Source organism: Castanea sativa, chromosome 5 (genome assembly GCF_040712315.1).
Source record: "Castanea sativa cultivar Marrone di Chiusa Pesio chromosome 5, ASM4071231v1".
Taxonomy (NCBI): Eukaryota; Viridiplantae; Streptophyta; class Magnoliopsida; order Fagales; family Fagaceae; genus Castanea; species Castanea sativa.
The window spans coordinates 15,422,477-15,435,356 of record NC_134017.1 but is presented as its reverse complement, the minus strand read 5'-3'; the positions used below and the strand labels follow the sequence as shown (position 1 = coordinate 15,435,356).

General features: G+C 33.0%; 1 protein-coding gene across 1 annotated transcript; it reads right to left on the bottom strand.

Annotated features, from left to right (window-relative positions):
- Window positions 1–1,197: 1,197 nt before the first annotated feature.
- On the bottom strand, window positions 1,198–12,598 carry LOC142634494 (putative leucine-rich repeat receptor-like serine/threonine-protein kinase At2g19230). Its single transcript, XM_075808788.1, has 13 exons — window positions 12,445–12,598; window positions 8,082–8,625; window positions 6,820–7,304; window positions 6,006–6,138; window positions 5,564–5,635; window positions 5,173–5,244; window positions 5,004–5,084; window positions 4,500–4,657; window positions 3,293–3,498; window positions 3,038–3,164; window positions 2,837–2,899; window positions 2,551–2,740; window positions 1,198–1,840 (listed from the first exon to the last, which is right to left on the bottom strand). Exons 1-13 carry the CDS (start codon window positions 12,596–12,598, stop codon window positions 1,408–1,410), a joined length of 2,718 nt encoding a protein of 905 aa, XP_075664903.1. The 3' UTR covers window positions 1,198–1,407.
- Window positions 12,599–12,880: the final 282 nt, after the last annotated feature.

The window sequence follows — 12,880 nt, the reverse complement described above, 5'->3', positions numbered from 1 at the left end:
CATTCAAGTTACAATAATGTTGCGGGCATGACATTTTTTTACAATCAGTTCCACCATTTTTTAAGTGATTGATGCGGATTCAACCTTCACTCATGAACTCATTACTCTTTCTCCACCTCTCACCGTTGATTATCTTAGCAGATGTGAAATTTTATTATGAAAAAAGACTGTCCATAGCATTATTATTCAAGTTAACTCAATTGATAAAATTTTAAATAAGAAATTTAGAATTTGAGCCCTACTTATTTCAAAAACTAATTAGTGTCTTGGGCTTCATGATAAAGAAAAAATATCATGTAATGAACATTAGGTTGAAATTATATCATATTTATATTATAATAAAAAAATTGTATTCAAGTTGTGTACTAGTCTTAGAACCATTAGGGACTATGTTGTACTTAAAAAAAAAAAAAAAAATATATATATATATATATATATATTTATGAATAAAGATAATACATTAAAAAAAAAGAAAAAAAGAAGACGGAGGAAGAGGAGGGCTGTATCCATCTCTAACCTTTGGGACAAGGACACCTTTATTGCAATCGGTGCACCTTTAGTGTAATCAAGTGCTCTGGGCATGGTCCAGGCCCAGGCCTCACATAAAAAAAAAAAAAAAAAAAAAGCAAAGGTAAAAACAAAAACAAAAACAAAAAACTTTGGGCTAGGATAACAATTTATAGGTTGAAATTTATTGCTAGGTTACAGCCTGAATTCATTGTTGTAAGTGCTCTTTTTTTTACTCAAAAAACTTAATGAGTAGTGGCCAATAATTTATAGTTCAATTGATGCTTCTTGTATGTTTTTAACGGGTCCAAGGTTCGAACCCCTCCCCTACTTAAGATATATATATATATATATATATATATATATATATATATATATATTGGTTAAAAAACTTAAGATATATTTAAATAAAATAAAGAGAGCTTAATGAGTGGTGATTATAAAATATAAAACAAGAGAATTTACAGTCTAAAATTGGCTTTAATACGGACTTGATCTGTTCAAAATACCGAGCCATTGTAGTTGACAATCTAGACCATTATAATGCACTTGTTATTACATAACATGTTTCTTAAAAAAACTAAACCCTTACGCACATGCAGAATATAAATTATGCATAATTATAATTTAATGGTCCATTGGAAAATATAGAAACAAGTTATAATACACGCTCATACTTTCATTGAACAAAAGACAAAACAAGGATATAAGAAAGTTCGTCAAATACTAATTTAATGCAAACTTGTCATATAACTCAATTAATGACTAATCATTTATTTGATGACTAATATGCGTCAATTGGGCTTTATAGCTCAATTGACACTTCCTAGTGTTTTCACCGTAGATGTCCAAGTTCTAATGCTCCCTGTCCCAACTATCAAATATCCAAAAATAAAAATTCTACCTACTATGGGGCACAATATCTGATTCATGCTCCAAACGGGTCTTTTTGAATGGAGTGTTTGAAGTTGTTAAGTTTCCCTCAATTGCCATCCTTTGAGTTCTTTCATGAGCCATCCCCAGAGCTAAACATTCTTTAAGTTCTGCCAACACGTAACTCATGTCTGGCCTTTGGATAGCATATGATGGTATGCATGACATGGCTATCTCTATAGCTTTCCAGGCAGAAGTACTATTGAATTCTCCTTCTAATCTTGGATCAATAATGTTTTGAACATCACCCCTTTCAATCAAAGGATTAACCCAGTCAAGTATGTGATTGTTTCTCACAGGGCCTCGTACTATTGCAGTGCGGCCAGTGATTAGCTCAAACAAAATAATCCCAAAGCTATAGACATCGCTTTTCTTATTAAAGTTTCCAGATAATTGAAATCTGCATGTAAAACACAAGTGGCTAGATCAATGCTAGAAACTCGTAAGTTGGTGCAGTTTTTCTAGCAATTACTTCCATTATATCCTAGTTGTACTTGGTGATTAAATGGTTTATTGCTTGAACCTTAAATAATAGTTGTTCGCACTCTTATGCTTTGATAACTTCCACTGGTGTAGAATGTGAGCCAAGCATCGAAATTATTATAGTAGATAGTTAAAAACCGCAAAATTTCACAAATTTTGTGCTATTAAAGAAATTCGTAAATTTGATAGGTTTTAAATGCATTGGGAACTTATTGCCCCTTTGGATACAGCTTTTATGGCTGCGTTTGCGTTTTGCTTCCTTTTTTTTTTTTTTTCAAACCCAGCCGCAAGGTTTGACTATTCAGCCATGAACAGTGCACAAATGCACTGTTCATGGGTCCCACAAATTTCACTTTTTAACAACTTTTTCATTAAAAATGGGTCCTACGGTACTATTCACACATTTAAAAATTATTTTGCTACAGTGTTTTCAGTTTTCAGTTTTCAGTTTCAGCAAAATAAGTTCTATCCAAACGGACTCTTAAAATTGAATAATGTGATCCTTATTGTGTAGCAGATCTCAGTTAAACATACGTACATGATACTTGAAAAGTTAAATACGCTCTTGCTTCAATTTTTTTTTTTTTTTTTTTTTAAAACATGCATATCAAATCAGCAAACACTTACTCAGGATCAACGTATCCTAATGTACCAGCTGGGCGAGTTGACACATGAGAGTCATTTTCAGTTGCAAAGGCTCTAGACAGCCCAAAATCAGCTATCTTGGCTTGCATGTGTTCATTTAATAAAATGTTGGAAGGTTTCAAATCTCTATGGATTATAGGTGGCTTGCAACCATTATGTAGATACTCCAACCCTGCAACTCCATTAGAAAACCATTTCAAAATTAAAAAAAAAAAATTATATAAATATATAGTAGATGAATAATCATGTAATCGATTTGTTTGCAAACCATGTGCTGCATCCACAGCAATATGAATTCTCTCGTTCCAAGTTAATACATTTGTGTTCGTCACTGCAGCCAAAACATATCAATTTATATTTTAGCTGGGCTGTTATAAAAATTAGCTCTGATTTGACAGAAATAACTTATAAAGGGTCATATGGTGAAGACCCTTTGGACACAAATGGTAACCAGTAAATAACTAAATACCTGATAAATGCTGGAGCAGATTGCCATTAGCCATATACTCATATATGAGTGCCTTTTTTGCACCCTCATCACAATATCCAACAAGAGAAACCAAGTTTTTATGATGAACTACCATTAAAAGTTGTGCCTGTATTTCAAACCAATTCAACAATTTACTTGGATGAAAAACTTTTAGCTGCATGATATAATCACAGTTTCTATTTAAAATTAAGTACTCAAGTAGTTGAAAAGATTGGCTGTAATGTCCAATCTAACCTCTGCTCGAAATTCCTTATAGCCTTGGTTTGAAGAAGCAGAGAGCAACTTAACAGCAACTTGAGTTTCATCTTTCAGTTTGCCAAGGTACACTTTTCCAAATCCTCCTCCTCCAATGATGGTTCTAAAGTTATTAGTTATGCTCACAACTTCTGTGTAGCTATACTGTTGATTCTTTGATTTGATGTTGGATTTGGTAACCATATCTACAAGAAGGAAGATTTTCACAATTGTAACATGCACAATCTATTAAAAAATGTTTGAGGGATGTGGAGGAATATGTATAGTTTATGTTCTAAATCCCTCATGTTTGTGTCCTCAAATGGATTTCATCTCACACAGTATTTTGAAGGTTAAATCCAGAGTCTACTATCCCAGACAGTGAATGCAAATAAACTCATGGGCTTGGGCCACCGAATCCATCTGTAGTGACATTTTAGCCTTCTCCGGATAAAGCTAAAGGAAGTCTTGATTGCATGAGTTGTCCGATTTTATAAGGTCAGCATGGGCTCAAGATTGTATGAAGTGATCTCCCTAAGTTTGCTGGCTTTATCATTCTGAATATCATGAATTGAAGATGACTGGAACAGGTTCTTTTACAAAACAGCAGGGGATTGGGATGACATGGTTTTGGTGTATAGAGCGTAATAATATTTTCAATTCTATAGAACGGTGAACTCCATGGAGACTACGGTTGATAATCTCTGACTCTGTGGAGTTGTGGCTGCATTTTTATGTATCTGGAGATATTGTCTTTGGTCGAGAAAAAAGGGTACCACTACAGTCCCAGGATGACAATCCTGAGAAAAATACATCCCACTTAAACCATAAAGGTATAGGTCAACTGAAACATTACTCAAGCAGGATTCATACCCAAGAATTGCATGAAGAGAATGAGTGCACTTACCACTTGCTCACATGTTGAATGGTCCATGGATGTATTCAAAATTGTTGATCAATTGCATAATTTACCGCCTTTGACTCTTGATTATGTAATTGGCCACAATGGCCATGGTTGAAATCTAATTAGGCGTTCACTTTATTTTCTTCAATTTCTATAATTATCTTTCATAACTTTCTTAAAGGCTTTGGTGTATCAAAGTAAAAATAGGACTCGCTGGGATTGGGTGATACGTCTCTTGTAAACGACCTTACTTCAGTGAAAAGTGATAATGATTACACAAGCAGAAAATAAAGAAAGAAGTACCTCCTTTTCTTTTCCTTCTATAGATAATCAAAGCACTAAAGATGAACAGAAGGACCAGGACTGCTGCTATAGAAGATGCAACAATTGGAACAACAACCTCCTTTTTCTTCTTTCTCTTGCATGGAACTGACAGACAAAGATCTGGATTTTCGCCAACACTTGCATAAAATGCATCAAGGTAATAATCCATGGTAAGTAAGTCTTTAAACATAGTCTACATGGATAGATAGTGCAGTCATCATGCAATACAAATTGATGTTTGAAATATAAATGACATCTATTGTACATATCAGTGAACAACATTTACTACTTTTTTTTTGTTTTTTTGTTTTGTTTTGTTTTTGTTTTGTTTTGTTTTGTTTTTTTTTTGTTTTTGTTTTTTTTTTTTTCCAGTTTTGGCTGTATAAAAAGCAGTTATAAAGGGAAAAGAAATAAAACACAGTAAGTGACAAAATGAATTTAGAATTATTAAGTACAATATTGGAGAAAGGAAGATAAGCTAACCTCAAGGCCAATTTCCCATCCCTAAACTTCTGCAGAAGAGCCTCAGGAACTGAACCTGTGAGGTTGTTCCCACTTACATTACTGCAAAGATATTGTTATGCAGATCACCTCAATTTCCTTCCCCAAAAAGTTATGTTTGCAATACCAAGATCAAAGCTCAACAACTTACAGGGTGTTCAAATTCGGTAGTTCTGACAAAAATTCTGGCAGTAGCCCAGTTAAGTCATTGTATGATAAATCCCTGAAACAGTAGTTAGCAAGATTTTGAGAATAACATATCCACATGTGTTAAGATAAAAAAACTGTTTTCTTTTGGAAAAACTGATATGAAATTGCAGGACTTGCATATAGCATTTTTCAATTAAAAATTCCTGGCATTAAATCCCACGAATACACTCTCCAAGCATTGAATCCTTGGGTAATTAAGGGATCCACCATCTATCTGCTGATTGGTAATCTCAACCTAGCAAATAGAGTTGCTTGACCTGCCAGTGTCTAGCTGGGACTATTTTATATTAACTGAATGTTAAACATCAATCACAATTCAAATTAGAACTCACAAGGACTGCATTGCCTTGAGATTGGAGAACGAAGTTGCAATCTCCCCTGTCAAATTGCTTGAGCTCAAGTTCCTGCTTGTCATTGAGAAATAAGGAAGAATTGTTGCAATTTTTTGAAAGATAATTTACATTTCAAACAAGATTTTTCTCATTTTTGGAGAGGTTCTGTGTTTGAACATTCCGTAAAAATTAAATAAATTCTATCAAATATCAGAAGGCATGACCGAACTTATTTATTTATATTTTTTATTGCATATGAAAGGAGTTTGTTCCATTGTCAAATGTCCTAAAATGATGCATCATATTTTCATATCAGTTATTATCAGGGTCCATTTTTGTGATCCTCCAAGTTAAGGTAGAGTTTTTCCTATAAGATGATATATTGATTGAAATATTACAACATGAGTCACCAAAAGCTTTGATGTTTTGGAAGTGCACTTACAGTGAGATGATCCTTGGATGATTGTCACCACTGCAGCTCAAACCATCCCAAGAGTATTCACTTGGGACACATGGATCGCCTTGCCAGTTTTTAGTCACATTGTAAAGTTTCTTGATGTCTGTGATAGCTTCAACTATAATTTTTTTTTATTCAAAAAGAACGTGGGAATGAAAGTTGGGTGAATTCATAATACAAAATCATATAGAAAGATGAAAAGTGACAGGTAGATCCAACATTTGCAGAAAATTGAACATATATGCCTTTGCTATGATGATGAATTGCCAGTTTGTAGCATATATGATGTTCAAAGTGAACTTCCAACAGAAAATTCTATGGTGGTCAGCAACAATGCAAGTCATGATACCATGCCATTTCATCAAATCTGTGAAATAATTTGAAGGTTTCTTTCACAATAAATTAACGAACTTGTATGACCCTATTCTATGTGGCATGGAGAGATTTGTTTATTTGTTTTTATTTTTTTGGAAAAAAAAGAACACAGATTTCATTGATAGATGAAAAAAATATTGACATGGCCAAAAAGTGTTGTGGCTCGGATAAAAGTTGTATAAGAAGGATTTCTCGACTAAAATTGCTAGACAAAAAAATTTCATTTTCTATTTTGGCAATGAACAAAGGCTCATATGGAAAACTCTTCTTCATGATGGCTCCGTCTTCCTAGTTATTGAAAGGACCATCACCGATATTTTAAAGCGGTATTGTATCAGCAGATGAAGCATCTCTTGTTCATATAAGTTAGCAGCAAACTGATCATAATCCTTGAAAGGAAGTTAGAAATGAGAAGAAAACATACCATCATCGACGGCAGTTGGTTTATTTGGGAGCTCTTTCAACACAAATATCTCAACAGCATTGAGAATTGGAGGAAGCTTAGTTCCCTCAACTGCAGATATAGAAAAGTGAATCCGCTCTCCACTAATTGGCAGATTATTTTGGACTATGGTCTGTGGTTTTAGATAATCCAGTTTAACAGATTCTGTCAGGTAGCGCTCGCCATTCAAATTAATTTTTAATTCCCTCTGCTGGCCAGCTTCAAGCTTCTCAATTTCAGCAAAGTGAAAGTAAACATAGCATTTTGAATGAGAATCTGGCGGACTCCAGTATAAGCTCAAGGGCAAGCTTGAGTTCTGTGTTTTGGCAGCAGTCCTGAATACAACTTCAGGTAAATTATAAGGATTCTCACTGCTCTCACTGTAAATGGTTGAGCCTGTTGTAATTGGCATCCACTGATCAAATTGTACAGGGTTCCAAATGCGATCATAGGCATCATTTGGATACCTGAAAAAAAAAAAAAAAAAAAAACAGAAAGAAAGAGAAGAAGAAGAAGAAGAAGAAGAAGAAGAGAGAGAGAGAGAGATCATATTCATCTTCTGGATGAAACTGGAACAACTTTATATATTATTTATATGAGTAGGCATTCAAGTGCTTTTGTAGTTGATAAACATGAACAAGGTAACTAGAAACTTAAAATACTGTTGTCATGGAAAAAAATTTATGAAATGCATAAAGGTGGTGAACATGAACAAGGTAGCTAGAAACATTTTTTTTCCTTTTCTTTTAGATAATTCAATAGTAACAATGGTGAGTTCACTTTTCTTAACATATAAGTTTGAGAAGATATAACAGATATATGATAATCCTGAGTGGTGTAATAGATCATAAAATGGTAAGGACACAATAATTATCTTCATATACAATGGAAAAAGTTCTAGCCATGCCATTGAAGATGAATATTCTGTGGCAGACAAAAGTTCCATTGTAAAAATATAGGAAAAATGAAGATGAAGCAAATATGAGATCCCCAGTAATATTGTAAGTTGTATCTTGTATGGGAGCTCTATCTCTGGAGGTTTTTTCCCTTAACATTCTTAACATCTGAAGTATTCTTCATGATATGCAATGGAAATAGCCACCACGTTATTGAAGATGAATATTCAGTGATAGAAAAAACTTCTGTTGTAAAAGGAAAAGAAAAATGAAGATGAAGCAAATATGAGATCCAGGAAATTGTTGAACTAATTTATTTTTTAGCTTAGGAAGGTATAAAAGACTCACCTGATGTTCGAGTCAGAAGAGTTCCTGCCAACGTCATATCCAAATATTTTTGTCAGTGCCCGTCCTCGAGTTGGATAAATGGAATTGTCTAAAAGCCGTAGTTCCAAAGCTGAAATGAAGGGTACCCCACGGCCCGTGTTTATTAGACATACGTCTATGTAATCCATCAAGGGAACATGAATAATGTCATAATAGAAGCCATATGGACCAGCATCTGTTAAATTCACTGTTTCCCACTCATTAACCCCAAGATGTAGGTCGAATACCGGTATCGGGTTTTCACCATCGTAATTCCCATATACGAATGTTGCCCTGATCAAATAATTATTGTTTTTGCCTTGCTCTGGTCTCAGGGTGTAACAATTCCTTGTGCCATTGGGAAAACTTCTTAAGTTCTTTAGACACTGTGGAAGATCTGTAGGTGAATCAGGGGATACCGTCTTAACTATTCCAGTATCTATTAATTCTTTATCTGATATGTAAGGGATTTTGGTTTCCTCGTCAATGTAATCTTCATTGCTACCACAATCAATGCTAATGAATCCTTGAAATTTTGAAAAAGAATTAATTAGACATAAACAATCAATATGGTCTCCTCAAATATGGTACCAATGAGTTTCAGAACACCCCATCTTTTTCAGTGATAAAACTTGCACCAAAATTCCGAAGACACAAATTTTCAAATAGCTTAAGCTTCAAACATAGTTGAGTCAATGTTGTTGCAACACCTACCTTTTTGTGGCCTTGGGAACTCCCATGCTAAGACAAAACTGTATATGTATGTGAAAGCCAAAACGTTGGTTTTGGTTTGTTTAAAGTTTCAGATTATTCGGATGTTAACCTTTTTTATTTTTTTCAAAATTGTAGTCTTTATTCTAGTAATTAAAAGCTATTACACAAGTAAATAGGATTTAATTATTTAATGGGAAGTACAAACGCCTAAATAGCCTCGTTGTGTTTAACAAATTTACACCGGTTGAGGACCTATATTACATAGGACTATCTAGCCAAATCAACATACAATTGATCAGACAAGGTGTGTTAAAGCTTGATTAGTGGAACATGCATACGGGAAGCTATACTACCGAACAAAATAAGTGAAAGAATATCTGAAATAATTCTAAACTGCAATGTGCTGTTCATGCTAACAAATTAGCAAATAACAACATTAAGATATCATAGATGACTTTAAGAACAAGCATGTTTGAAAAAAAATTCTCTATTCAGAACATTGTAGAAATTGCAATATGGATTATGCAATATTTTGAACTGAAACGTGTCTTGACAAGGTTTCTTAGAAATATCAATGACTTTTTTTTTTTTGATAAATAAACACACAAAGAGAGGGAAAAAGTTTTTAACATAAATACATATCACAAACTCCACTTAAAAACTGTGATAACTTTTAAGGAAGGGTGAGATAAATTATACTATACACTTGATCTTAGCCAAAATGCATAAATTAAATTATACTATACACAACTACAATAAAGTACGCATCTTCACAGGAAATTTTTTTTAAAATTAAATTAAATTAAAAGTTCTTGAGAAAAGATCAAATCTTCCATTTGTTGTTGGAGAAAAAAAAAATGCATGAGTGAAGTCTAACCACAAAAATGCTAGCCAATGCCGTTGGTGATTTTAATTGGGATTTGATTTAGTTGGTGATATTACTTTAGTTTAAGTTTTAAAAGTGAAAAAATAAATGACATACAGCGGCATGGTTGGCTTTTTAGAAATATCACCCTTAACTTGTAAGATGAATATCAATTTCTTCCTTGAATTTTCAATATGCATTACTTTTTTATTTTATTTTATAATTTGACAGTTAGGGGAATGAGAATTTTAATGTCTTTATTTGATTTTTTTTTTTTTGTTAATAGTTTTATGTTTCCACTTCTACATCCACAATATTTTTCTCCACCGACTTATTTACACGCTATCACAACATTTCAAAAATGGCATCAAAGTCAATGTCCTTTGGTCATATTCTAACATTTGCAAACGAACCTACTACATTTTGGGTCCTTAACTAGCTAGGTTTGCCCTCGCTGACGTCAGTTTGCTTTGTCAGCATCCCGACTCCACTAGTGCTTATCATTGCCACATCAGCATGTCCTGTCATCGTTCTAGGCCTCTCATATCATGCCACATGTCACCAATTGATTCACCACGTCAGCCATATCCAAGTTAGCTACATGCCAGTGCCACATACATTAGCACCTTCCCCTACAACATCTACAGACTCATTTACCGAGCTAACTGGACTTCATCATAACCAACTTTGACTCGAATTCGACACTCCAATCTGATCCGTGACTCTAGTCCTATTCTTGGCTGTTGGGCAGTGTTAACGAGCATCGCAAAGTATCCGTTAAGAAACAATTTTTCTCAATAAATTAAATTTTTGTAAGATTTTTTACTGATTTTATAAAATATAGAGTTAATAGAGCTAACTTTTGAGTTTTACTTGTTACTTTAGTACTAGTATCAGTTATTTCATCAATTTATACAAATTTTTTATTAAGTAGATTCCACAATAAATTATCCTTAACCACGTTTAACATTTTCCTGAGTTTTTTTGTTGAATCGGTTTAATTGAACCAAACCGCTGACCAAAATTTTCATATTGTTGACCCACTCCTTTGACTGTTGACATTGACTTTGATTAAAATGTTAAGACTTTCCAACCATGCCTATTTTTCTCAATTTATTTAACATGCTATCATAGTATCTTTACCAATATTCCTGAACATTAGATTTGGGACCAATTAAAACATATATTAATACTTTCTATAAGTCTAAGGATTTATTCTAATTTAACGTATGATAATAAAATATAAGTCATTTCCAATTATTAATGATGTGCTAGAAACCTTTTTTTTCTCTCATGTGATCAAAGAGATTAAATTTTATGTTTACATGAGCCTATTCCTTTATTTCATCTTCTTTCCCTATATATATATATATGTGTGTGTGTTTGTGTTTTTCAAAAAAAAAAAAAAAAAAAATTTTCACATCAAACTATTTAAAATAGAAGTATAGAAAGTTTACGAAAACCTATTTCCTATATAATAATCAAATTCCATATAAATAAATAAATAAATTCCAAAAAGCCGCTAAACTCGCTGTGACTTGTGAGAAAGGCTACGCTGGATGCCCTAAGCTTGCTATACATATACTCCCTCTCCCGACTTTGTCCCCTCAATTTGAAATTTGTCCATTATATAGTTTTAATTAAATATTATAATTTTTTTTAGAAAATTAAATATTATAAATCTAAATGCTATTAAATATTAAATTATTAAAAATTTTAATTGAGTGGTTTTTTTTGGGAGCTAATTTTGACTGATACTTTATACATAGGCAAATCTAAAAAATAAAATGTCAGCCGTGAAACAGCTATTTCAAGTGAATTCTTGAAGTCGAGACAAAATTATAATAATAAGTCACTGTAGGCATTGGTCCATATGCTTGGGTCCAATAGGCGTCCCCTTGTAAAGCCTAATATTAAAGGAAATCTGGAGTCCACCGCAACAGAAAGAGAGAGACGCTCTCCAGAAGAACTTTATATAAAAAATTAAAAATTAAAAATCATTTTAGCAAGTAGCCTTTGTCTATTAATTGACGTGTGAGACCTTGTTTCTTCCTATGTCTAATAACGAATTTCTTATTCAGAAAAAAAAAAAAAAATCAAAACTCATTGACTAAAGCCACATTCACTGTTTGTTTGGCATGAATTATTTTTGTCAACTTATTTTACTATCCAGCTTATTTTTGCAATTATTTATGAATCTTACTGCACTTTTTGGTACTACCCATAGGTCCTACGTTATTATTTCAACTAATTTTTGCCTTTATTTATAGTACTTTCATAAAAAAAGTTTCAGTTTCAGCAAAATAAGCGGATTCCAAACGGACACTCAATACATATATAGTGTGCATGTTTTGATGACAAAATCTAGGAGAAAAAAATTCCTTTTTATTCCATCATAGGGGAAAATAGTATAGAACACTTCATTTAGATTGTTTATTTTTATATTTTATGAGATAAGAGGAATAACAAACACCCCCTCCCGGAAAAATATATATTATACAGGAAATGGTAAGTTTATAAGCTTGTCTAAGAAGTGGAGTAATTTTGATCGTATGATTAGGAATACAACTTCTAAGAAGAACAAAGCTCGAGGAAAAGGAAGGCTGTATTCACTATAAAAGCACTGCAAACTTCTCTATAACAAATAGTCCCCATGAATTACTCGTTCCATTTTAACTTTTAAGAGACTAAAAGTCCAAGAAAGCATGCATATATGCACAACTTGGCAAGCACACGAAAGAAAGATTGGGATGAAGAAGTACTTACCGGGGATTTCATCAAGTTTTCTTACAGCGTTCTGATTATTTCCTGCAGCTAGGTTTGAGTTGCCAAGAAAAGTTATGGCTAAAAAAAAGAGGAACCGTGCTTTTAGATTTGATGCGCCATTCATTTTGGTCTTTCGCAGCAAATTTTTGTTCATGCTAGTGTGTTATATAGACGAGAATGAGTGATCCTTTAAGGCTGCGAGTGCTATATATATATATATACACTAGCAAATGACTTACTCTCATTTATTTAGAAGACTGACTAGTAAAATAAGAACGCATTGACATATATAAGCCTCTCATGTCTCATTGTGACGCCAAAATTTGATTCATTCTTTATTATCAGTTATCACTCCTATTAAGATTCTCAACCAAAAAAGAAAAGAAAAAGTTTTCACTACTATTAAAGGATAGAGTTTCCAAAAATATCAGTATGC

Bases quoted from the DNA above. Each gene is read 5' to 3' on its own strand.
- LOC142634494 (XM_075808788.1), bottom strand. From the start codon at position 12,598: ATGAACAAAAATTTGCTGCGAAAGACCAAAATGAATGGCGCATCAAAT. The intron at 3,499-4,499 runs GTACTTCTTTCT...TCCTTCTTGTAG, and splicing joins TAGAAGGAAAAGAAAAGGAG to ATATGGTTACCAAATCCAAC. The intron at 3,165-3,292 runs GTTAGATTGGAC...TTTGAAATACAG, and splicing joins ATAAGGAATTTCGAGCAGAG to GCACAACTTTTAATGGTAGT.